This window comes from Phascolarctos cinereus, unplaced genomic scaffold (genome assembly GCF_003287225.1).
Source record: "Phascolarctos cinereus isolate Bilbo 61053 unplaced genomic scaffold, phaCin_HiC Scaffold_2;HRSCAF=192, whole genome shotgun sequence".
NCBI lineage: Eukaryota > Metazoa > Chordata > Mammalia > Diprotodontia > Phascolarctidae > Phascolarctos > Phascolarctos cinereus.
The window spans coordinates 272,877,165-272,903,249 of NW_027555625.1; the positions used below are offsets into that span (position 1 = coordinate 272,877,165).

The window sequence follows — 26,085 nt, forward strand, 5'->3', positions numbered from 1 at the left end:
AAACTCAGTAAGTCCTTACAATCCTAGTATAAACCACTGCGTTGCTGTCAACCTTCAAAAGTGATTGAAGGACCATCTACATAGAAGGCAGACATGGATAGAGCACTGTGCTTGGAATCAGGAAAACATCCTAATGAATTCAAATCTGGCCTCAGACACTTAGTTGTGTGACTTCGGGCAAGTCATTTAACCCTGTTTGCTGTCTCAGTTCCTCTTCTATAAAATAAGCTGGAGAAGGAAATGGCAAACCACTCCAGTATCTGTGCCAAGAAAAAAAGAAGAAAAAGTCACAAAGAGTTGGACACACAACTGAAAAACAAACATAAAAGGCATGCTTGCTCAGATACAACCCTAGCTTCCTTCAGCACCACAGTATTATAGACTTCAGTCTGGAAGGGGTCATCTGGAATGCCTTCATTTTACAGATGAGGAAAATAAGGTCCATAGAGGGTAAAATGACTGGTGTAAAGCCACATAAGTGGGAGAGCTGGGATCCTGGTCCTCTGATTTCAAATCCAGTGATCCATCCCCTCTGCCATTCTGCCTCCCAATCTTTTCTGACTGGACACAAGTAAGGATTCATTTTTGCTCTTTGAGATCAAGGTGATAAAAATTGCTACTTTTAATCTATAGTATAAGAATTAGCTATAGAACATCATTACTGGGCCTATATTCTCCCACGTATAAGATGAGAACTTTGGATTAGTGGGTTCCTCTCTCTCTCTCAAGAGCCTGGGATCTGATATCTGGATAGGTGGTACTTACAGTTTTTGCCTCATAAGGGTAGCCATATTTTTGTTCACAATTCTGAAATTAAGTGTTTAGAGGATGACACTTAAATTCTGTATTGATTACCTCTGTATTTATACCTTAGATCTGTCCACTTCTCGGGGATGGGGATTCCTTAACTTCCTTAAGTTGACACACACTACCCCCTTGATGGGAACACGGCTATACTGGGAATCAGTGGTGTGTTACAGGGAAAGAAGATTTGGGATCAAACAACCTAGGTTTGAATCCTAACTCTAGTGTTTTCCATCTATGGGGACACCACTTGGACAAGTCACTTGCCTGGATCTATAAAATGAGGAGTTGGACTACATGGCTCTTTAAGGATCTTTTGAGTCAGAAGCTCTGGGTTCTAGTCTCAATTCTACCACTTTAACTGCATGACCTTAAACAATTCCCTTTACCTGGGTGAGCCTCAGGTTTATAGATTGCTAGGGATGAAACAGATCTTAGAGGTGATCTCATCCAACCGCTTTATTTTACAAATGAGGAAACAGAGGCCCCTCTATAAATGAGAGGGATGGACTAAATGAGGGCAGCTAGGTGGCCCAGTGGATAGAGCACTGACCCTGGAGTCAGGAGGACCTGAATTCAAATCCAGCCTTAGACACTAGCAGTGTGACCCAGGGCAAGTCACTTAGCTCTATTTGCCTCAGTTTCCTCATCTGTAAAATGAGCTGGAGACAGAAATGGCAAATTACTTCAGTATCTTTGCCAAGAAAACCCCAAAAGGGGTCATGAGTTGGATATGACTGAAAAGACTCAATAACAACAAAGACAAGTGATCTCTGAGGTGTCTTCCAGATGTAAGGATTCTAAGCCAGATATTAATTAGTTCCCTTTTTGCTCCTGAACTTACTTTCTCAAACTTGAAGGAAGGTCCCCTGGTCCTAGACTTTGGGGTTTGGTGTTCCCACTCCACTCCAATCCCCACCAAGTTCAGAGCTATTAGGACTTCCCAGAGAGAAAAGGGGTGGAAGCCAGGGGGTTGGGGGAGGGGAGGAGGCTGAGGTAAAGGGTATTGAAGGGCTGTTCCTAAGGTGACTCCTGTCTTCTTTTCCCACGGTCCCCACCTCTTGACTTCTCAGTACCCAAGAAGCAAGAAGACTCCTGCTTCCTCCAGACTGGTGCCAGGAAGAAAAACCTCACCGAACTTGACACTCCCTTGTTGACACAGAAAAAGGGAGAGGTTTAGGTGGAAATCACGTGTTTTCTTCTTCCACTTGGCATTGATAGATTCAGACTGGGGATGGGGAAGATGGAGGAAGGATAGAGCATTGTACACCTTTCATTCTACAATCACCCTTATCAAAAAAGTAAAAGTAAAAGCAGTTGATGGGGAACAACCAGACCAGCCTTGATAGAAAAACAAAATGTCATTAAGAGCAAACAGGGGCAAAGAGCTAATAGTAATAGGAAGTTGGATGACTCATTTTCCTTTGTTAAAATAAGGGCAGATGCTTAGGATGATGTCTAGGTCATTCTAGCTCTGAGATTCTGTCGCCAGCAATCAGATAGTGCACCAAATGGGAAGGCACGAAATAAATGTGAGACGTGGGCCAGGTGAAGCAGTAAAGACTAACTCAGTTTATTCATCTGAGGGTACAGGATATATAGAGAAAATCTAGCCTAACTTCAAAGAGTCCTCCCCATGAGATATTCCCCAAAACATCTGATGAAGATGTGACAACATACATTTCCTCATTATCAGGGTTCCTAGATTGGGTTGTATTTTCCAAGGTTTTCCCAGGTGCCTTGGCACCACCTGCATAGAGGAGTAGCATGTAAATCTAAGGTTCACAGAGTGAGAAGGAATGTCTCAGAAAACCTCCCTTGCAGGGGGAGATTTGGAGAGCCCTGCTTCCTAAATTATTGAGCCCTGTGGGTTAAGACTGGGCAAGAGTCAAACTCTGTCCTGGATCTTGAACCCAGATCGGACTCTTTAGAGCCGGCCCTCAACAAGATTCTATGTCCTATGTTCTAAGGTCCTTTTCAACTCTGACACTCTGTGTTCTACATTCTAAGGTCCCTTTTTTCTCAATATCCTTGGCCTAGGGTCTCTTCTAAATCTGATATTCAGCTCTGACATTCTGTGTTCCGTGTGTAACGGCAGCCATCCCATGGAGCATTTGCTGAGCCCCTTGGCCACTTACAGGGAGGGGACTGAAGGACTTGAGTTTCGGCATGATGAAACCCTTATTGGCCTCGGTCCAGTCATATCAACGGGACTGTGGGCCTTTGTCTTGTTTTCCTGCCAGCAAAGAAATTGCTGTTCTACTTCAAACATGATACCATTCTAAAGTCAGGGCAAGAAAAGTACATGACTTTCCAGAGGGGAGGGTCATGGAGAGGTGGCGAAATAGAACAGGACTCACAGAGGGAAGGAACTAGTTTCTCAATCTATTAAAAAGTAGGCATTCTTCCTTCTCTGGACTGCTTCATGGAAGGTAGGATATTTGAGCTGAACTTTGAAGGCATGGAAGGGGAGAGGGGTCCGGAAGACACTGGAGAAAGAATAATTGGGACTTCAAGATTCCTGAAATTGGTGGGGTCAAAAGCCCAGGTGAGAGACTGTAGCTTTGGTGAGGAGGGACAAGTTCCTGCCCATGGGGATTTATAATCTGGATTCTAAGCCCCCATTTAGCTTTGGCATTCTATACTCTATGTTCTAAGCTCCCTACTAGATCTACTATTTTTTATTTTAAGGTCAGTTTCAACTCATCTTTATACTGGTGGGGCAAATCTTCAACATCTCAGTGTGAGTGAGCTTCTCAGTTACATTACTTGGCAATGAAGGCTATGGAGCACTTGGCCGGTAGATTTGTAGATATAATAACTAGAATCTCACAGCATAAAAAGCCATGGGTGGGTTCTAGTCTGCAACAGTTGATATTAATACTCACATTCTTGAGCTCATATTGAAGTAAGATATAATAGAATTGATTCCAATTATAAATTGATTGATTTCTTAAATTATGATTTGAATTTTTATATTTCTCCTCTAATTTTTGACATTTCCTCTTTAAAAAGAACATTCAGCTTAGGATCAGAGCATGATGTTAAGGACCATGGGATCATAGATTTACAGCTGAAAAGGACCTTAGAAGTCCAATGGCTTCATTTTACATACGAGAAAACTGAGACAAAGAGGAGTTAAGTGTCTTGCTCAGGGATGGCTTCAGAGAAACCTGACAAGACTTATATGAACTGAGGCAAAGTGAAGTGAGCAGAACCAGGAAAACAACTTATACAATGACTACTATTATAAAGACAAACAATTTGAAAGACTTAGGAACTCTGGTTGATACAATGATCAACCATAGTTCCAGAGGACTCATGATGAAACATGCTGCTCACCTCCAGATAGAGAGGTAATGGACTCAGAGTGCAGGTTGCAGTGTGTACACACATATACACACACACACACACACACACACATACACACACACATACACACACACATACATGTGAACTATACATGGGTTTTATATAATGGGTTTTGTTAATCTTACTTTCTCAGTGACAGTGAAGGAGGTGAGAGGAAGAAAATTTGAAGTTGAAAATAAAATTAAATCAAATTAAGACAAAAAATTTCCTACCCAGGGTCATCATCCAGTAAACATTAAAGGCAGGATTTGAATTTTGGTCTTCCAGACTCCAAGTCCAGCATTCTTCCCACTACATGGTTTAGGATCCCACCTCTGCCACTTACTTCCTGTATGGCCTAGGGGAAGTAATTTAGCCTTTGTGGGCCTCAGTTTCCTCATCTGTAAAATGAAGGTGTTGTATTAGATGATCTTTGCAATCTCTTCCAGCCCAGAAATCCTGTGATTCTGATTTACCCCATCTCTCCCTAGAATACAACTCACAAAACACAAGCAAGGACCATAACTATTTTCATAAGCTTTTTACTTCAATCTCTGCAAGGAGTTTACAGTCTAGTGGGGGAGCAGGTGGGGTTGGGGGAGGGGAAGAAGGTGAGGAATAAGACAAAAACACAGACAACTCTAGTATGAGTTATAATATAATAAATACATTAGATCAGTCAAGAGAGACACAAGAGATTCAAGAAGGAATCTTTTTGCTAGGAAGCTCAAAGGTCTTATGAAGGAATTGAGAGTAAAACTAAGTCTTAAAAAGGGGGTGGATTTCAAAAGGTAGATGTGAGGGGAATGGGGAAACCATTCCAAGGATGAGGAATAAGCATTGCAAAGGCACGGAGATGGGAGTGCAAACATCATTATCTCTATAGTCATAGCTGAAGAAACTGAAGATTTAGAGAGGCAACCTAATTTTCTCAGTCACATAGCTAGTAAGCATTGGAGCCAAGGTTCAGATTCAGGTCCCTGACTCCAGCACCAGCTTTTGACAATTCGGTAGGTTGCCTCTTAGAAGTAGTCTATTTGAGGGAGCTATGGAAGAGAAGGCCAGGAAGAAGGTAGGCTGGGACCTGTAGGATATGACCAAATACACATGGAAGGAGTAGCATGGATATCCCATCTAGCCCTATTAGCCTCTAGCATAGAATCAGAGGACCTGGATTTGAATCCTAGCTCTGATCTCTAAGATTCTTTTCAGATCTAAATCCAAATTTCACAGAAGAAATCCCCTTAATTAAAGGATTTGTTCTGTAAAACTTGGACTCAGTCAAAGGGCTGAACTTGAGGACCTAGAGGGCCACAAGTTCCTCACCCCACAAGTATAAACCTATGAAAGGAGACCTCTCCCTTCCTAATAATTCTATTATTATTATTATTTTTTTTTGGTGAGGCAATTGGGGTGAAATGACTTGCCCTTAGTCACACAGGTAGGGAGTGTTATGTGTCTGAGGGCGGATTAGAACTCAGGTTCTCTTGACTACAGGGCTGGTACTCTGTACACTGCTGCCCCTTATTAGTTATTTTCAGGTTGCAGTCAAGATCCCAGTGCTGGCCCTCTTCCAAAAGCATTGGACAGTTACTCTAATTTCCCTTTCTGGCCATCATGAAGGGCCTAATCTGTCCTAGAGGGACCTTATAATAGAGAGTTCTCTCTTCAGTCATAGGATCCCTAGGAACCTCTCAGAAGGTACTGAGATTTGGACCCTGTGACCAGAAAGTTCCCAGTCAAACCCCACTCTCACCCTTAGAGAAAGAAAATCTCTCCCATTCAGGTTCTTAAAATGCTTAAAATAAATTGGCCATTGGAGATGTGCTTCTCTGGGTTAATCTTGTCTTCTTTTAAAATGCAAATCTTGGCCTGAGGTGAGAGGAGGGGTGAGGTGGCAGTCCTGAAAACACATAAAGCCATTATTAAGTAATTCACACTCATGCATTCATTATTCAACCATCTGTTCCAGGGCTTAGTCAGGTAAGGAAATGTTTTTGTAGAGGATGGAAGGAATCATTTTATACTATAAGGCAAGCATTCTTACCCGGAGGTCTGTGAATTAAAAAAATTTTTTTTAAATAATTCTTTCAATATAATTGGTTTCCTAGGACAGCTAGGTGGTGCAGTGGATAGAGCTCCAGCCTTGGAGTCAAGACGACATGAGTTCAAAGGTGGCCTCAGACATTTTACACTTTCTCTCTCTCTCTATGTATGTATGTATATAATTGGCTTCCTTTGTAATCCTATATATTTTATTCTATACATTTAAAACTATTATTCTTACATGAGGTCCATCACACACACACACACACACACACAAATTAAAAAGCCTTGCCATAGGGCATCAGAGGAGAAAGCAAGACTGGACGTGGAGGGGAGAGGGCAGTGATCATAAGGATGCTGGATCTCCAGGTTAGGGGATGACAAAAGAGGAAGTGGAGTTTAAAAAAAAAAGAGTAGTGGGAAATGACAGATATATTTGGCAGACTTTAAAATTGAAATCAGACTAGTTGGGTGGGTACTGCAGACCTTAGCCTTATTTCTTCTGGGCATGGCCCAACACTGTACACAGTAACTATATTGATATTGATCTCTCATTAAGGATGGAGATCAAGGAGAAGGCATCTAGGAACAACATCTGGAAAGTGAGGACCTCAGTGCTTCCACAGCAGGGCTGGACCTCTCCTCAGTGGTTCTTTTTGAGAGCCGTGATGGCATGCTTCACCCAGCCCTTCCGAGGGTCTGCACAGATCTTACGATTTTTCATTGTTAGCAGGCTAGAAAGAATAATTAAAGAAATATTGTCATCAGTGAGTGAGATCCCAGCTTGTCCAGAGTTCAGCATTTATTAAGTCCCTGTTGTGTGCAGATTACCCTGCTATCACTTAGAAGGGCAATGCATACAAAGTGGAATGGAGGGGACAGAGGGAGGGACGAGTTTGTTTTTAAAGTACTTATTATTTGAGAAATAAAGATAATTAACTATCAAAAAAAAGGAAAAACAAAACAAAAACAGTAGCTCTGTAGCTCACTTCTCCTTTTCTCACCCTCAGTCTCCCCATCTGAAAAATGAGGGGATTGGATGAGATGGCCTTTAAAGACCCTTCCAGTTCTAACATTTGAAGTTCTAAGGTCTTTTTTTTCATTCTGACAATCTGCATTCTATGCTCTATCATGCATACTCTGAGCAGGAGTCAGTCAGTCAACAAACATTTATTAAGTGCCTACTAGCATCAGGCACTATGTCCTAAGATCTAGGGACACCTAGAAAGGTGAAAGATAGCTCCCTGATCTCAGGAAGCTCATGGTCTAATGAGGAAGATGACATGCAGGTGACTATGCACAGATAGTACAAACCATGCTCAAGTGCACACATGACTACAGCACCTGGGGGGGTACAAAGCTTTTTTCTTACAAAAACTCTATGAGATAGGTAGCACAAGTACTACTATTCCCACTTTACAGATGAAGAAACTAAGGCTCAGAGAGAATTAGTAGCTTATGTGCCCAAAGTCACATAGCTACTAAATGGCAGAGCCAAAGTTCAAATACAGTTCTCCTTTCCTCAAATTCAACTATTTCTCTCTCTCTCTCTCTCTCTCTCTCTCCTCTCTCTCTCTCTCTCTCTCTCTCTCTCTCTCCGCTGCATCATTCCACTTCTCAAATAATTTTCAGCTCTTATGAACTTAATTCTGTTTTCAGGTCTTCATTCTCTTCTCCTCCATTGAGAAAGCAAGAAAAACAAAACCCTTATTACAAACACACATAGTCAAGCAAGATAAATTTCTGCTCAATCTTAGGTTCTTGATTCTAAGGTTTCTTCTATGTTTCGTATCTTAAATACCTAGCTGAGTCGCTTTTATTTTCTTACTTACAATGTAATACATACATTATTTCTTATAGCACAATAGTATTCCATTACATTCATATACCATGCCTTGTTCAGCCATTCCCCAATTGATGGGCATCCCCTCAATTTCCAGTTGAACATTTTAAAGTAAAAATAAGTTGATGACTCTATGACCTGAGGAGATAAGAGGATTTGATCACTGAGGCAAGACAGAGTTGGTGAGAAATTCCAAGAATCCCTGCCTCCCTCCCAGAATAAATTTATTCTGAAAGTACGTATCTGTTTTAAAAAGACACAGGCTTATTGGTAATGCCCTTAATTTTATGGGCTAAGGTTGCTTTCAGTTCTGATTTTTCTGCTCCATGTTCTAAGGCCCCTTCTAGTTCTGACATTCCGATTTCCAAAAACAGAAGCCGTAGGGCATGACCTGAAGGAATATATAACACAGGCTGGCATGACAAATATAAGAGGCCTGAGATAAGCCTCGAAGGATCTGTCCCACCTGTAAAAGGACACAGAAGTAAAAACTGAGGAGTGGACATCAGATAAAGGAGCCATCAAGAGCAGTCAGGGCTAACCTGGGAGGGCTTTCTGGAGGAGGTCACTCCAAAGCCTGACAATATGCACTTTCAGAATGGAGCGAGGCAGGGATTCCTGGAATTTGTTACCAACTCTGTCTTGCCTCAGTAACCAAGCCCTCTTATCTCTTCAGGTCATAGAGTCATTAACTTCTTTTTACTTTAAAATGCTCAACTGGAAATTGAGGTACTGCCCATCAATTGGGGAATAGCTGAACAAGTCATGGTATATGAATGTAATGGAATACTATTGTGCTATAAGAAGTAATGAGCAGGCGGACTTACATGAACCAATGCTGAGTTAAGTGCGCAGAACCAGGACAACATTGTACACAGTAACAGCAACATTGTACAATAATTCACTCTTACAGACTTAGCCCTTCTCAGTAACACAATGATCTAAGACAATTCCAAAAGACCCATGATGGAAAATGCTATCAACATCCAGAGAAAGAACTATGGAGTCTGAATGCAGATCAAAGTATACTATTTCCACTTTTTTTTTGTCGTTGTTGTTTTTTTGGGGTTTTTTTCCATGGTTTTTCCCTTTTGTTCTGTTTCTTCTTTCACAACATGACTAAACTGGAGACATGTTTGACATGATTGCATGTATATAACCTATATCAGATTGCTTGCCTTCTTGAGGAGGCATGAGGGGAGGGAGGGAGAAAAATTTGGAACTCAAAATCTTATAAAAATGAATGTTGAAAACTATCTTTACATGTAATTGGAAAAATGAAATATTATTTAAAAACATTTTTTGAGTCCAAATTCTCACTCTACCTCCCTTTCCCCTCTCATTGAGAAGGCAAGAAATTTCATATAGGTTATACATATGCAGTTATACAAAACATATTTCCATTGTTAGGAATGTGTCACACCCTATTTATCTGTGTGCCTGTCATAACCCACCCATTGCAATCGATTGTCAGTCAATAAACATTTATTGAGTGCTTATTATGTGTCAGGCACTGTGCTAAGTGCCGGAATATAAATACAAATAAATCAGACTGTACTGTGCCCTCGCTAGGTAGTGAGGAAGGCCACACACAAAAGATATAGAAGCTCCCTAGGACAAGAACTGGGTTGCTTTTCATCTTTATATTCCTCCTTCCTTCTCCCCAACCCCATTATACCCAGCTTAATGCCCCACACATAAAAAGTGCTTCAAAATGCTTATAAAACTGCATTGATATGCCACCTCTTCCTCATTGCTAAAGCTCCAGAGCCTGTGTCCCAACCGAGCTAAGTATGCCCAAGAGGTAGTCTTCATTAATGACTAGAAATCACTTGTGCTGTTAGCGGCTGTGGGCTTGGAGGCAGGGAGGCACTGGAAAGAGAGAATTCAAGCCAGGCAAGGCTGGGGCTGGGCTCTCTTGTGCGATTCAGGCTTCAGGGGTCAATGAGTACAGAACTAAATATTTCTCTACCAGTCATGATTTGAGAGGCCCCAGGAAAGTCCTCCATCCTTGCATGGGATCTTAGATTTAGGGCTGGATCCTAGGATCCTAGATCTTAGAGCTGGAAGGGATCTCAAAGAATACCTAATCCAAATCTAGCTTTTCATCTATTAGGAAACAAGGTCCAGGAAATCTTGCTCACAGTCACATAAATAGTAAGCGTCAGGGGCAGGATTCAAATCCTGGTCCTCTGGCTCCAAACCCAGGGCTCTCTCTCCACTATATCCTGCTGCTTCTCCATTAAAATTTTGTTCCTTTGTATCAAAACATTTCTGCCTTTTTAAACCAGCAAATTTCGTTAGAAGGAGATCCCATTGTTTTCGTTATCAAATCAAGCTCTTTTCATTCCATGACACCTCTGCGTAAATCTGATTTTTTCCTGAGAACAGGTTTGAATATGGGGATGAAGACATGAAGCACTAGCCTAGCTAAGTAATTCCTGCGGTTAGCCATTCCAGGCATCCATGGAGAAGCTGATATTGGAGAGCAGGATAGAAGAGCAGTGGGGAGACTTGAGTACTAGTCTCTTCCTGAAAACCAGCTGTGTCACCTTGAGTGAATCAATTCTCCCTCTCCCCCTCAGTTTCTTCATCTGAAAATGGGAACACTCAGGGCGAGGTGATGCTGCATTTCTACCCCTACTCTCTCAGGGGGTATTCCACGCCCAGCCAAGAGAGAAATATCTTGTCCACTTGCCAGCCTACAGAAGGGTCCCACAGCCTGTGGCCAAGGTCAGCTCTGACATGTGCTTCTCGTGACCCTCATCTGCCTCCTTGGCTTCCCCAGAGAAGAAGTACTCACATCACTCCATGTTTCCGGCAGGTGGCAGAAGTGAAGTGGAAACGGGTCAGAAACTTCAAAGGCAGGGGGAACGGAACGAAGTCATTGCAGCAAATGCTGCTTTCCATGTTTACACCATAGGGGCCTGCCAGGAAAATAATCAGAGCAATTTGTGATCAATAATCAAATCAATTTCTATGGTGTTTTCTGGTTTTCAAAGTGCTTTCCTCCTGGTGACCTTGTGAGCAGATGTTATTAATCCCTTTTTGCAGATGAGGAGACTGAGTTCTAAAGAGGTGAAATGACTTAAACTAGTAAGTGGTACAAACCAGGATTTGAACCCAAGACTTCTGACTCTTAAGTCAGTGAGTTTCCAGGATGTCATTGCAGAAAAAGCAAAGAAACCATGTCAGACAGGCCTGGACAATCAGCAATGACCCTAGACCCTAAAGCAGAAAGAAATTAGGTGGACCTGAACAAAACTCTAGAGAAGTTAATTTAAATTTTTTTTTTTAGTTAATTTGACTGGCATTTATCTGGTGCTTTGCCTATATTACTTCCTTTAAGTCCCATAACAGCCCTGTGAGGTGGGTACTACAGTTCAATTAAATTCAACAAACATTTATTATATACCTATTGAGTGAAAGGCCCTAGAGATACAAATAGATATTATTATCCCTGATTTACAGATAAGAAAACCAAGGCCCAGAGAGGTAAAGTTATTTGTCCAGGGTTACACAGCTAGTAAGTGTGAAAGGTAGCCATAGGATAGGAAGCCATATCTTCTTGGGAATAAGTCCAGCATTGTAGTCATGAGGCCACATTCCCTCTTCACATCAAGGCTTGATTCTCCTCTTCCTCCTCCTCCTCCTCCTCCTCCTCCTCCTCCTCCTTCTCCTCCTCCTCCTCTTTCTCTCCTCTTTCTTTTGAAGGTGGTAAAGTTCCTTAAGGGACTGTGTATTATCACCATGATCATCATCATTGGGATTTACTTCAATTCAACCATGGTTAACTGGGTGCCTACTCTGCTTGCTGTGCTCAAGCACTGGAGATTCAAAGATGAAAAAGAAATTACCAGTTCCCAAAAGAGAGGTCACTATTTCTCAAATTAAGGAAATTCTCTGTGATCATTCCACAATGCTTTTCCATTTTTAGAGTTTTTTTTTTTTGGATTGCACTAGGCAGTCCTCAAATGGTCTATGGTCTGGTAGGAAGGGTCAGAAGATTATAGATACAAAGCAGGACATGCTGAGAGCTGAGGAGAGGTGTGCACATGGTCCAATGGGGCTCAGAGGAGGAAGAGATTCCCCTTGGGTGGAAGACATCCAGAAAAGCTTCATGGAGGAAAGAGTACTTAAACTGAAAGACAAATTGGATCTCATTCTCAGGGACGACATTCTCAGGAGAAGACACAAGTAAAGGTAAGACTCAGTCGATGGCTCTATTGTTCTATGACACCACAAATTTGGGAAGGTTGGGAGATTTAAAAAAGAAAGGTATCCTATTTGAGAGGAAGAAGAACTGGTCTATAGCTAAGGATACACACCATTCAGGCTTCCTCAATGACTCCTCATGAACACAAATCATATGCTCCTAAAAGATTCCAGCTGAAAGGCCCTTCACATTTCTCCAGCTCAGCTCCTTCATGAAGTTCAGAGAGCAGAAGGGACTTGACCCAAAGGGAGAGGCCTAGCAGGAGTAGAACCAGGACCAGAACCCAGGTCCCCTAACTTCCAGTCCACTGTCCTTACTGCCCTGTAGTAAAAGCATTTCTCCTATTTCTAACCTTTTCCAGGAGCAACCAAAGGAAGATGGGGGATCTTTGTTCAAGGAATTTGAAGGCCAAGAACCCTGTTCCCCACCTCATCCCAGATGCCTGCTTACCTGCTTGAGTGAATGGAAGAGAACTGCCCAAGATCAGGGCCACCAGCAGGGCTGCCTGGAAGTAGAGCATGGTTCTCTGGTGTCTATGCTCTCACCCCGAGCCAGTGATCTCGATCAAGGAATGAAGAAGGTCTGGCTGGTATTTAATCTCCTCTAGCCTGGCCACTACACCCACAGCTCACTTTGAAATTCTTAGTCATCGATGAGGCCAAAATATTTCTGACATACAAATCACGAAAGGGGAACTCACCACTTCCTCCCAAATTAAGGAAATTCTCTGTGGCCAGGTAACCATCCCATAGGGACCTTTCTATTTTGATGGGGGGGTTTTCTTTGCCTTTGTAACCCAGTACCTTGCAAGAAATAAGCATCGAATAAATGCTTGTTGAATGAATGAGTTGATGAATGAATGAATGAATGAATGGTGGGAGATATCATTAGAGGTGGTTCTTACTTTATACAGCCATCCCATTCCTGAAAGTCCTGTGTAAAGTGAATTCTACTTTCCCATTGACATCAATTATCTCATCTGAGAAATTTGATTGATTTCTGGTTCATCTCTGAATGGGGTTAACTCCTCATGTTATAGATGGGCTTTTTTTTCTTGTCTATCAAATAGTTACTAATGTGTGAACTAATCTAAACCAAATATAGAAGGAAAGCTTCATAAGTAAAGGCAATCTGTGGTGAATCATTCTGTAATAAATAGCCACTCCCATAATTTATCCATTGTTTTTGTATTCTATATATATTACATATTTAGAGCATATCTTTGTTTGATCTTTATCAGGGAAGAGCTTGCTTTGGCCGATTCATACCTTTCACAGGTGTGAACACTTAATTCCTTCTCAGCAACCAATTAAATTAAATTTTGTCTAGGGGCAGCTAGGTGGCTCCATGGATAGGATCAGTCCTGGAGTCAGGAGGAGCTGAGTTCAAATCTGGCCTCTGGCACATACTAGCTGTGTGACTTTGCTCTATGGTAAATGGAGACACCACAAATTTGGGAAGGTTGGGAGACTTAAAAAAGAAAAGTATCCCATTTGAAAGGAAAAAGGACTGGTCTATAGCTTAAAGGTACACACCACTGAGGCCTTTTCAATGGCTCCTCATGAAAACAAGTCACTTGACCCTTTTTTTCCTCAGTTTCTTCATCTGTAAAATGAGCTGGAGAAGAAAATGGCAAGCCACTCCAATATCTGCTAAGAAAACCCCAAATGGGGTCACAAAGAGTCAGACATGACTGAAAATGACTGAACAACACAAAAACCAATTAAAAGGCTTTTCTTTCCCTCAAATATGTAGGCAGGGAACAGTCACAGAATGCGCATGTTCTGAATGCCCCTCTACTACACATCATCTCACATTTCTAGAAGCAGGTTCACCAAGCCCCCCATGTGGGTTGGCAGTAGGCAAAGCACACTGTGCATACTCTGAGGATCAGGCCTCCGTTGGCCATTACAGATACACTGGATTTTCATAAATGTGATTCCTGAAACAAGAGCATGGTATAGTGGGAGAAACCCTAATAACCTACTAACTTAGGAGCCAAGGGACCTTGGGTCTAGTCTCAACTCTCTTACTAATTTTCTGTTGCCTAGGCAAGTCGCTTCCTTTCTGGGTGTTTATTTCTTCCTCTATAAAATGAGGGAGTTGATCCCTTTCAGATCTGACAGTTTACATGAATGTTCGTGGGGTCTCTTTCAGCTCTGACAGTCAGGGTCCTCAGGTCTCTTCTAGATCTTTTAATCTATATTCTGAGGTCTTTCCCAGCACTGACAGTCAGAGTTCTTAAGGTCCCTTTCAGCTCTGACACACAACAACTCTAGGAAAATCCAAAGTTGTTCTTATATGTGTGCTAAAAATAAATAAAAAGTCAAGCAATCAATCAATAAAAGAAAGTACATGTGTTGATCCTCTTTGAGGATTATTCTTAAGTCTGGAACTTCCTTCCTCTCTACCATTCAGCTGCCTGATGTGGCCTCCTAACTTTCTCCTCATAAATCTTCTCCTAGGTTTTCTCCCCCATCTTTTTCTCCGTTGTTTACTTTATTTTCTGAAATCTTAGTATTCTTCTTCCTCTTCCTCTTCTTCTCCCCCTCTTCAGCCTGTCATGCTTCCTGTAGGTTAGGGAACTAGATGTTTTCCCACCTATTTTATATTATAGTACAGTCTTAATTCCCAGTACGATATTGTAAATTCTCTAAGGGTCAGGGTCATTGTCCTATTTACTTTTGAATCTCCTACAAGACTGAGGCAGCAGGGCAAAGCAGAGAAAGGATGATGATGATGATGATGAAGGCTTTATTAAGTGCTCACTACATGTCAAATGAGGCAGTTAGGTGGCTCAGTGGGTAGAGCATTGGGCTTGGAATCAGGAAGAGTTATCCTCATGAACTCAAATCTGTCCTCAGAGATTTCCTAAATGTGTGACTCTGCGCAAGTCACTTAATCCTGTTTGCCTCTGTTTCCTCATCTGTAAAATGAGCTGGAGAAGGAAATGTCAAATCACTCTACTATCTTTGCCAAGAAAACCCCAAATGGGGTCACAAAGAGTGGGACATGACTGAAAGGACTCAACGACTCCAATGTGCCAGGCACTATGCTAAACACTGGAAATACAAGTATGCAAGACAGTTCCTGCCCTCAAAGAGCTTACATTCTAATAGTGGGAAAGTCAACATAAAGGGGAATAGAAATGGGCAGGGAGAGGGGGAAGTATACCAGTCTGGGCAAGATAAAGGAAAAACTCACTTATTAGAGTCCAGGGACCCAAGGACAGAGTCCTAGGTTCAAGTCTAGCATCTAACACTTACTCCTTACTGACTCATGACCCAGGCAAATTATTTAAGCTCCCAGGGCCCCTAAACAATTCTCTAAGATGCTAAGTTGCAGAATAGTTATGATCTGCATCGGGCGAGGGACTTTCCTTATATACAGTTCCCCAGAACTGTATATAACTGAAATAACAGATCCAGTAACAACAGACAAAACCCAACTAAGACTAAGCATTGACCTATGTAAACTTAATAAACGTTTGCTGAATGAATTCCTCCATTGATTAGCCATATATTTAGACTTACCAGTGGAGAAGACGCACTTACTTTCCTAGCAGTTTTTCTCCAAGAGGGCAAGTGTTTCTTATTTAAATTTTGTATCTTCTCCACTCCCTGGCACAATATTTTGTGTGCATTAGCCTTTGATAAATATTTACCGAATTGAACTGAATCAACGTGGTGTCCAATAAGGAGGGAGCTCAAGATCAGAGGGGTTAGGGAGCCAGCAGAAGACTTCAGCTGATCTTACTACTCCTCTTCTCTCTCTCCCATCTCCCTCCCCTCAATATACACACACACTGGGATTTTCCCAGACTTAGGAGCAGTTTTTATGAAATCACAGTTAAGAACATCAGAATAGTACCACTGAATGATCATATCATATAATCAGAAATAGACTCAAAACCAGTCTTTCAAGGAAAATTAAGGGGAAGTACTCTTTTCAGGGACCTAACTTTTCAAGCCACAACAAGAATTAGGGGAAAACCAGGATGAAAAGGTAACCTGAGAGTTTTTCCCCTCTTCTGCCTACCCAGTGCGCATTACTCTGGCTAATACCATATCTGTTTGGTAACACATCTGGAAGGTCCCTGTGATCAAATCCTGTTTGCTTCCATCCTCTTTCTATGTCATTTGGTTTCCATTGGGATGAAAAAGAAAAAAAAACCACCACAACAATGTGCAATCCACAACTCCTCTGTCCTTCTCTTTGGTTCTTTTGTCTTATAGACCAGGAAAATCCAAGAAAGGTTAGAGGGTTGGAATTGAGTGGTAGCAAAATCACCATGACATCCTGAGGTTACTAGCAGGAGCCCCTTGAAAAGATGGGAGAATTCTCTAGAAAGAAAGAGCATTACACCAAATAAGGCAGCTTGGAACGAGTCAATCTCTTCTCTTCTGGGTAGACCATAGTACTTGCCTTAAAAAACTTTCAGAGTTGGGAGAGTCAAGTAGCATCCCTCAGGAATCATTTCCTCTATGCCTTGGCTTCAGAGCATGCACACAAAAATATTCCATCTTTCTTGAGACTATCTACTCCCTGGAGTTTCAGGTAGCTTCAGAGAATGTTGGTTTCATTTATTAGCTGGGACGAGAGTATACTGAAAGGGAGTGGGAAGGGGGGGGGGACACATGAGCTAGATATGTTACATTTAATTGCAAGGATATATTCATCAGTAAGAATTATCCAGGGGAGTCCAGTCTTCCAGTCTCTTATTGTTAGCTTCACCCTCCCCACCCCCACCTTTGTCTCCTCCATTTGACTGATCTTCCGACAGGAGACCTTCATAAGCCTTCCTCATGAGTCAGCCATTGGCACTCTTTATAGGACAATAAAAGCAAGAATCTGTGCAGCCTCATCTGGCGGCAATAGTGATTCATTTTCCTAAAGCTCCCACCCCCAACCTTGTATTCTGGAATAATGGTTCTGGCACACAGCAGACACAATATAAAATTAAAATATGGGAATTTTAAAGGGAAATTTTATTGGTCCAAAGTTGGAAGCAGGTTTTTCCCCCCCAGAACCTCCTAGAAACAGGATGTTTCCATGAAAAATGGATTTTCAAGTTGTGCAGGAAACTAGACAATGAAGTGAGATTAGTGGGGATCTTAGAAGGGGGGGTGGGGAGATCTCAAATTTCCCAATAGGCCCCTGGGAAAGTCCAGCTTCAGCTCAGGGCTTCATACAGGAGGGCTCCCCCAGGACTGGTAGGGCGAACTATCTTCATGTTTGTCTGTGCCTGCATCCATGTGTGACAGGGATAGCTCAGTGCTCAGGGAGAGATGGGAGCTGAGAGTCAGGTATGGATGCAAAAAGAACCAGCAAGCTGGTAGATTTTCAGTCCCCAGCTTTGGAAAAGCAAAGTTTAAAAAAAAATGAGCAAACAGTCAAAATGATAGTGGGGCAGGGCAGCTATCTTGCATTAGGCCCAGTTTCAGGTAGGGAAAATCTGATCTGAAATACAGCCTAAGTCCCTGAATCTCAGAGAATTTTCTTCTCTCCCTACCCTTCCCATTCCCAGTACCCCGCCTTCCCCACTGACTGAATAAGGTAAAAAGAGCTATACCCAGGGCCACCTAAGTCTTAGTGCTAGAGCAGCCACTTAGCTGCTGTATGACTTTACCATACCTGCCTGAGCCTCGGTTCCTCATCTATAATGAGGTAATGAGTAGAGTTCTGCACTCCTTCCCTCACTGGGTTTTTGTGGGGAAATGGCTTTTTAAATCCTCGGTGTGAGCTAGAACAGGGCAAGTCCATAATGGAGATGTGGTCCCTGGCTTTTCCCAGAAGCATTTTAAGAGGCAGTGCGAAAGAAGATATTTTATAATCATACCTTTTTATAAGCTTAGCTGTGTACACAACAATGGAATTTGAAACCACGTGTACAGATATGAAGGACAGGCCTACGGTATGACAGATTTCAAAGAGCTAAAGTATATATACAGACAGACTCTACTTATCCTTAAGATACAGAGATAGATGCATACATTTCTAACCTTAAACAGCAGCTTCTGAGCTCATGGTTCTGGGGTGGGGGTAGGGGACTGGGGGTGAGGTGGGGTACAGAAATGTACCACTCCCTTGTTCTATACCTGGGCATGCGGTTTGGATACTGTTCAGCCCTAAGGAGCTAAGACTCTAGCAAGGTTTAAATTCCTTTTTTGAACCCTCTTTAGCTCATTAAAACCCCAACCTTGGCATCATGGATGTTATTTTACTTCAGGTTCAAGTCTAGGGTCTCCCCAAGAAGAGAGGGAGGGAAGAAGCTATACAATGTACAATATGAATGAGGTATGGGGCAGGTAATTTATTCCTGTACGCAACACATGCTAAACATAAAAGACTCCTAGAACACATTAATAGAAGGAATTAAACAGGATATAATAACTTCAGTCAATTGCTCTTACAAGCTACTAGGAAGCTGATACTTAAATCTCGCCAGAATATAAAGCAGTTCATTAAGTATTTTATTAGCTTTCGTCCTGGCACCAAACCAGTCCTGGTATAGGTCCACAGGTAAAACAGCCAGCCTTGGATCAATCATCTTAGTGTCTATGTTCTCTTTCTTTCCCTACTGCCAGGTCACTCCTGCCACTGCCAAAACCAACAGGATCCCCGGGGTTTTTCAGACTCACAAAGTTGCTTCCAGACCTGGACACATACACCTTGACTACCACGCTGAGGCATCTACTCAGGAAATAAAACATAAAGTGGAAAGAGTGGCTGAGACATTAGACACAAACTCGCTTGGGTCCATTCTCCAGTGGGGGGCAGTTAAGGAGCGGGGGGAAGGAGTGTCACATGTCCCTTTACCCCCTTCACAATAGTTGAGAAACAGAGTGTACTAGTAACAAATAACATTAATAATTAGCACGCATATAGCAATTTAGAATTTGAAAAATGCTTTACAAATACTATCTCACTTTATCCTTATCACAGCCTTGGAAGGTAGATCATGTTATCATCCTCATTTCAGAGATAAGGAAAATATGGCGGACGGAGGCTAAGCGACTTGCTCAGAGCCACAAAGCTAGTAAGTGTGTGGCACTACTTGCTGCAAGGAAGAGTCACGAGAGAAAGTGCCAGTCATAACAAAGAAGCGAGAAGCTGTCTCTAGCACTCCACCCTCCTGCCACTGTGACAGGGCAAGAAGAAAGCCAGAGGGAAGGGCCCAGGGCCCAAGGAACTACTCGGGACTTGCTACATCATCCCAAAATGCAAAATCCTTTCACCAGTGGTCACTACACGCCTGGAAGCAGGCCCTAAAATCTAGAACCAGTAATGGCAGCTCTGAGCATGCTCCATAGAATGGCTCCCAATGGGCTATCACTTAACCTTTGTTTGCCCTCAGTTTCCTCAACCGTAAAACGAAGGTAATAGCCCTACCTTCAGGGTTGTTGTCAAGTCAAATGAGATAATATATGTAAAGTGTTTAGCACAGTGCCCGGCACATAGTAGGTGCTAATATAAATGCTTACTCCCTTCCTTCCCCATCACATTATTGACCGTCTCTCCCCTCCCCCAGTGAACTTGCAGTTTACTAATAACCCCAGACTTTTTGTTTCCAGATGAACTGCTATCTAACCATACCTCCTCCATCTTCCTCCAACTTGAGATGCTGTTTTTTTTTAACTAAAGTGAAAGACTTTATATCTATGTCTATTACATGTCACCTTATTAGATTGAGTCTAGCCTAACCTGTCAAGATCTTTCTGCATCCTGACACTGTAATCAGTAATGACACAGCTTGGTTGAGTGGAAGTACACTGGAAAGGGAGACAGCAAACTTGGAACAGAGCCCTGGTTTGGCTACTAACTTGTTATGTGACCTAGGGCAAGTCACTTGACCTCAATTTCTTTATTTATGAAATGGAGATAATAATCCCTGATCCTGCCTACTTCCTGATGAGAATAAAAAAATAAGTGGTGAATAAGAAAGTGTTTTGAAAAGGATACAGCACTATTCACCTGGGAGAGACTGGTATTAATTCTATTTTGGATCATTAATTAACCTTAATATTACTTAGCACTATTCTTATCTTTTTATCCCCACTGTCCAGTATGTAGTGAGTATGTATTGATGTATTGATTGATTGACCGATGCTATCTAAACTTCTTGGCTACTCCAATAGTCTATGAGAATCTAGGATCAGATGTAGTTTGACATAACCCAGGGCTATGAATGTGAGGATTCAGTATGAATGGAGGGCCTGAAATTTCTCAAACCTAGAAATATAAACCATTCAGATCCATTCTTCATTTAGTAAATGTCTGTTGTGATAATGAAAGAGGGGCTTTCCGGTGGGGTCCAGGTGACCCCCAAAATCCCAGTGGAGTTTCCACCTTGACAAAGCCCAGAATCTAATTATTCTTTTGCCAAATTGAGCTTCTGGCTTACAAGAGGAAAGAAATAGGAATTTTAAAGGTAAAATATAGAGACCTTAGTTAGAAATGAAAGGTATTTCTTTAGCAGGCCAACTGGTCAGCTGTCCCTCTGGACCCAGTTTCTGTCCTACCATAGTCTTCCCTGAAGAAAAGGCCCTGCTCCCAGAACATAGATGCCTTTGAGGTAAGAGCTCCCAAAGGGCAGTTCTGAGAACAGAGCCTGACCTTCAACCCACACACCCCAGAGCACTTTTAGATAAGGGCCAATCTTCTATTTACAGCCCTGGGTGGTGGCTTCTAGGAATCCTGGATGTCTCCAGCTCTACTCTGCAAGGTGGCAAAGTCCTCCAGAGATGAAGATGGCCAAGCCCTCTCAGCTGACATGCTCCCAGGGGGATGGGACAGACCAGGGCACTCAGACCGGGAGAATATTTGCAGGCAGCCCACTTCTCCTTTGTGGTCTCTGCTTGAGGAACTGGTCTTGGGTTGACAATCCTGCCTTTACATAGACTAATGAAAATGTATTGGGTCATACCCTCCTCCACCCACTTTTGGCCCAGAGAGCCATGGCCACACTGGGGATTCCTGACTCTGCAGCACATCATGGTTCTGCTTTTGCCCCATGCCACCCACCGCCAGTCCTCATGCTGACACTTGGCCCACACATTTAGGTCATTATAAAATAATTCCATTGAGGGAAAGAACTCACAAGAAGGTTCACAAAAAGGGATCTGACCTGGTATAGGAGATACAGATGTCTGGGAATGCAGGCAAAGACAAAATGGTTCCTACCTTCATGGAGCTTACATTCTTTAGAGTAGTGATTGGTAAACTATGGCAGTGGACCAAATTTTTGTACAGCTGGCAAGCTTAAGGTATTTAAAAATGTAAAAACTATTCTTAGCTTGCCGACTATACAAAAACAACTGTGTGTCAGATCTGGCTTGGGTGGGAGTTTGCTGACCCTGCTATAGAAGGACGCAACATGTATACAATAAGTTTACACTATATGTATATATATGTGTATACACACATTTATACTTATATACATAAGAATATACTTTGTTTTTGTCATTCAGTTGTGTCCAACTCTTTATGACCCCATCTGAGGTTTTCTCGGCAAAAGTACTGGAGCGGTTTGCCATTTCCTTTAACAGATGAGAAAACTGAGGCAAAAAGGGTTAAGTGACTTGCCCAGGGTCACACAGCAAATAAGTGTATGAGGCTGGAATTGAATTCACAAAGCGGAGTCTTCCTGACTCCAGGCCCAGAACTCTATCCACTGTGCAATCTAGATGCTTTAAGAACATACTTATATATACATATATGTATGCATGCATATATGCACATTTGTATACATATGTATGTGTGTGTGTGTGTGTATATATATATGTATATACACACACACACACACACATATATGTTGCCAGTAATTGGGATGGGGGGAGGAGGCAGTAGGGATTGATGGAATCAGGAAAGGCCTCATAGTAGGTAGCACTTGAGTTGAGCTTTAAAGGAAACTAGGGATTCTCTGAGGTAGAGGTGAGGACGGAGAGCATTCCAGACATGGGAGACAGCCTAAGCAAAGGCACAAAAGTGAAAGACGGACTGTGCCATGTGAAGAATAGCAAAGTCAGTATGACTGGACCATAGAGTGGGTAAAGGGCAGTAATATAATAAAGTTGGAAAGCTGAGTTGTGGCCAGGTTGCAAAGGGCTTTAGATGCCCAAAAGAGAAGTTCATATTTGATCCTAGAGGTAAGAGAGAGCCACTGAAGTTTACTGAGTGGGACACTGACATGGTCAGGCCTCCACTTTATAATATCAGTTTGGCAGTTCTGAAGGGTAGCCTGGAGAGGAGAGAGATCTGTGGCAGAGAGGCTAATTCGAAAGCTATTACAATAGTCTAAGCACAAGGTAATGAGGGCCCGAGAGTGGAGAGAAGGTGAGAGATTCTATGAAGACAGAAACAATAAAATCTGGCGATGGATTGGATCTATGAGGTGAGTGAGTGTAGGGAGTCAAGGACAACACTTAGGTGATTGGGAGGAGGGTGGTGCCCTCAGTGTTGTGAAGGTAGAATTAACAAGGCTAATCCAATCCCTTCATCTTACAGAAGGGAAAATGGACACAGAGAGAGCAGCAGCAAAGTTACATGCAAGTGAGTGACGGAGACAAAACTAGAATCCAAAGCTCCTGACTCTGAGGCCAATTTGAGTGCTCTTCCGCCTCCAACCACAAATGCCTCCTCATTCAAGGAACTCAGCCCACATCACTGGCACTAGCCCATAGCCCATTGAATTGGGCATGAACAATACTTATACTTTCATTGAAGCATGTGAGGGTTCAAAAGAAATCTATTCCCGTACCTTTAAAACTTCCAAATGAGTTCATGGCAACAGCTCTATAGGCCATACCCACAGCAATACATTGGCTGAATTTCAGTCTCTGTACTGCCCTCATGCACAGGAGGAAGAAGAAGGTGCCATCTTCCCCATGAATGATGGCAGAGAGCTGCACTCCAACATCAGAGACCCCAGTCAAGGGCAGGAAGAGAATGTAGACTTAAGAGGAGGCTCCACTTCCAGTCTCCCAAGCACAGCCTCTATCCAACTGTGACCACCACAATAAGCAGCCCTCTGGCATTTGGGAAGCTGGCCAATGCTCATTTCATTGACACCCCTACCTCTACCCTTGCCCCTATCCTAGCTCCTCTTGCTGGCAAAGCCCGGTCTCTGTCCAGGGTCTAGTGCTAAAGGGAATGGAAAGAAGAGGAAAGAAGAGGAGGAGAAGATAGGAAAGAAATAAAGGGCAATCTTCAGCCTTCTCATCTCTTCTCAATCTTCCCATGGCTTCTCTTCACCCCATCCTCTAAGCTGAGGACCTTTCTTTATATTTTATTTTTAAAATGGAGGTCATTCACAGAGAGCTCCCTCTATTCCCCTTCTCTTCATGTCACATCACTCAGATGCCTTCTGCCACTATTTCCTCCTTTACCCCCTCTCACAGGGTGAGAAGAGCCTTCTCCTTGCCAATGAAAACTCTACATGCACAAGTGATCTCATATTATTCCATCTTCTCTGACAGATTACCCCCTTTATTATCCCTACTCTTTCACTTATTTTCAATCTCTGTCTATTGGCTGCTTCCTTACCATCTACAAACATGCTCACTTCTCTCCATCCTCAAAAAATCCCTCATTTTATTGGTCCATTCCCTCCAGCTATCACCCCATATCTCTCCTCCTTTTTGTGATTAAAATGCTGGAGAAGGACCTGCATGTATGGAGAAGGTGCCTCCATTTCCCTTCCTCTTGCTCTCTTCTTAAGTCTTTTCAGTCTAGCTTCTGATCTCATAATTCGATGCCAACTGCCCTTTCCAAAGCTAACAATGATCTCTTAACAGACAACTCTAATGGTCTTGTCTGAATCATCATCCTTCGGGATCTCTCTACTGCCTTTGGCACTATTAATCCTTCTTAACATTCTCTTATCTCTAGGTTTTGTGACACTATTCTTTCTTCCTATCTGACCATTCCTTCTCATTCTCCTTTGCTGCATCTTCATCCAGGCCGAGGTTGTTAACCACGAGTGTTCCTCAAGGCTCTTTTCTGGGCTCTATTCTCCCTCTATTCTATTTCTTTCTTTCTTTTTTTCCTTTGGTGAGACAATCGGAGTTAAGTTACTTGCCCAGGGTCACACAGCTAATGTCAAGTGTCTGAGGCCAGATTTGAACTCAGGTCCTCCTGACTCCAAGGCTGGAGCTCTATCCACTGGTCCACCTAGTGGCCCCTCTCTATTCTCTTTCACTTAGTGACTCATTCAGATGCCATGGATTTAGTTATCATCTCTCTGTAGATGTTTCCCAGATCTGTCCAATCTCTCTCCTGACCTCCAGGCTTGCATCGAGGGCTGCCTTTTGGACAGTGCGACTTGGACATCTTTTAGATATCTTAAACACTATACGTTCCAAACTGAATTCATTATCTTTTGCCCAAACTGTCACTTCTTCTGAACTTCCTTATTACTGTTAGGTATACTACCATCTGTCCAGTCATCCAGGCTCACAATGCAAGCTTCAAAGACAGAGAAAATAAAGCCTTTTAGAAAAGAGCCAGTTCATCAATGACTTTCTAAGTCTGCCTTGGAAACCACCAAATTCTTCCAGTGTCTTAGGTTGGTTTAAAATTAGGTGACCTCATTCTTCAGATAATAGCTCTTTGAGGAAAAGGTTGTGGGACAAAGGCGGCAAGGAGCCACTGGGTGGAGAACAGCAGTCAGGAAGCAGAGATAACTGGCCTTGCTCTGGCCTTCAGCTACTGTGCTCATTCTGTAGTCCCTGAATCCTTACTGCTCCACAAAGAGCCAGCACTTCCTCCCTCTTTATTTGCTTAGCATCTTATCTACAATCTAGTAGAAAGCTAACTCCTTTGTGACTAAATCATGGGTCAAGACATAGAGGTCACTAACTTAGCACAATCAGGAAAATAGGACAATTGATCTAAAGTACATCCAATGACCCTGGCAACCAGCTCTTTTCTTCTGTTGAGGCCACCTGTAACCAACTTCAAAAGGTGATGCTAGCCAAGGTCAGTGTCTGTATGGTAACTGGTACCTGGTAAGTCATTGGCACACGTGAACATCCCAGCATCAACTAGTGCAGGTCAGAGAAAAAAAAATTCCTCCAAAGATTAAATCTGCATTCAGTGGTAATGACAGAAAGGCAATTTCCCATTCAGAATAACTAGGGAATGAATAAAATAGCTAGGAGTCAATCTACCAAAGCACAGAACATCTGTATAGTTACTATTACAAAAAGTTGAGTCAACAAGCATTTATTAAGCCTAATATGTGCTAGGCACTGTGCTAAATGTAGAGGATATAAAAGAAGCCAAAAACAGTCCCTGTGAAGGTGGCCTAGCCATTCCAGATCTTAAATTGTATTACATAGCAGCAATCATCAAGACTACTTGCTATTGGCTAAGAAACAGAGCAGTGGATCAGTGGAATAGGTTAGGTATGCAAGACACAGTAGTCAATGACTATAATAATCTACTGTTTGATAAGCCCAAAGACCCTGGTTTCCAGGATAAGAACTCACTATTTGACAAAAACTTCCAGGAAGATTGGAAAAGAATATGGCCCAAATTAGGCATAGGCCAAAATCTTACACCATATACCAAAATAAAGTCAAAATGGGTACATGATTTAGATACAAAGGCTGATGCTATAAGCAAACTGGGAGAGCAAGGAATAGTTTACCTGCCAGAGTTATGGAGAACAGAAGAATTTATGACCAAACAGGAGATAGAGAACATTATGAAATGCAAAATGGATAAATTTGATTACATTAAATTGAAAAGTTTTTGCACAAACAAAGCCAATGCAACCACGATTAGGAGGGAAGCAGAAAACTGGGAAAGAATTTTTACAACC

The 26,085-nt window shown here is 42.3% G+C and overlaps 1 protein-coding gene and 1 long non-coding RNA gene across 3 annotated transcripts in view; one reads left to right on the top strand and one right to left on the bottom strand.

Annotated features, from left to right (window-relative positions):
* Window positions 1-4,681: 4,681 nt before the first annotated feature.
* CCL22 (C-C motif chemokine ligand 22) overlaps window positions 4,682-26,085 on the bottom strand; it is a 42,248-nt gene continuing 20,844 nt past the window's right edge. The window contains exons 1-3 of one of the 2 annotated variants that reach the window (XM_020965770.2): window positions 12,711-13,151; window positions 10,848-10,971; window positions 4,682-6,935 (exon numbers count right to left, since the gene is read on the bottom strand). In XM_020965770.2, coding sequence (XP_020821429.1) covers window positions 6,845-6,935; window positions 10,848-10,971; window positions 12,711-12,780 — 285 coding nt within the window. In that variant the 5' untranslated portion in view covers window positions 12,781-13,151 and the 3' untranslated portion in view covers window positions 4,682-6,844. Of the gene's footprint in view, window positions 6,936-10,847; window positions 10,972-12,710; window positions 13,152-26,085 lie in introns of those variants that run through there. The other variant, XM_078150059.1, reaches the window with a different exon arrangement.
* On the top strand, window positions 11,882-13,104 carry LOC110193767 (uncharacterized). Its single transcript, XR_002320545.2, has 2 exons — window positions 11,882-12,247; window positions 12,622-13,104. It is a non-coding gene; the product is annotated as an uncharacterized LOC110193767 (long non-coding RNA).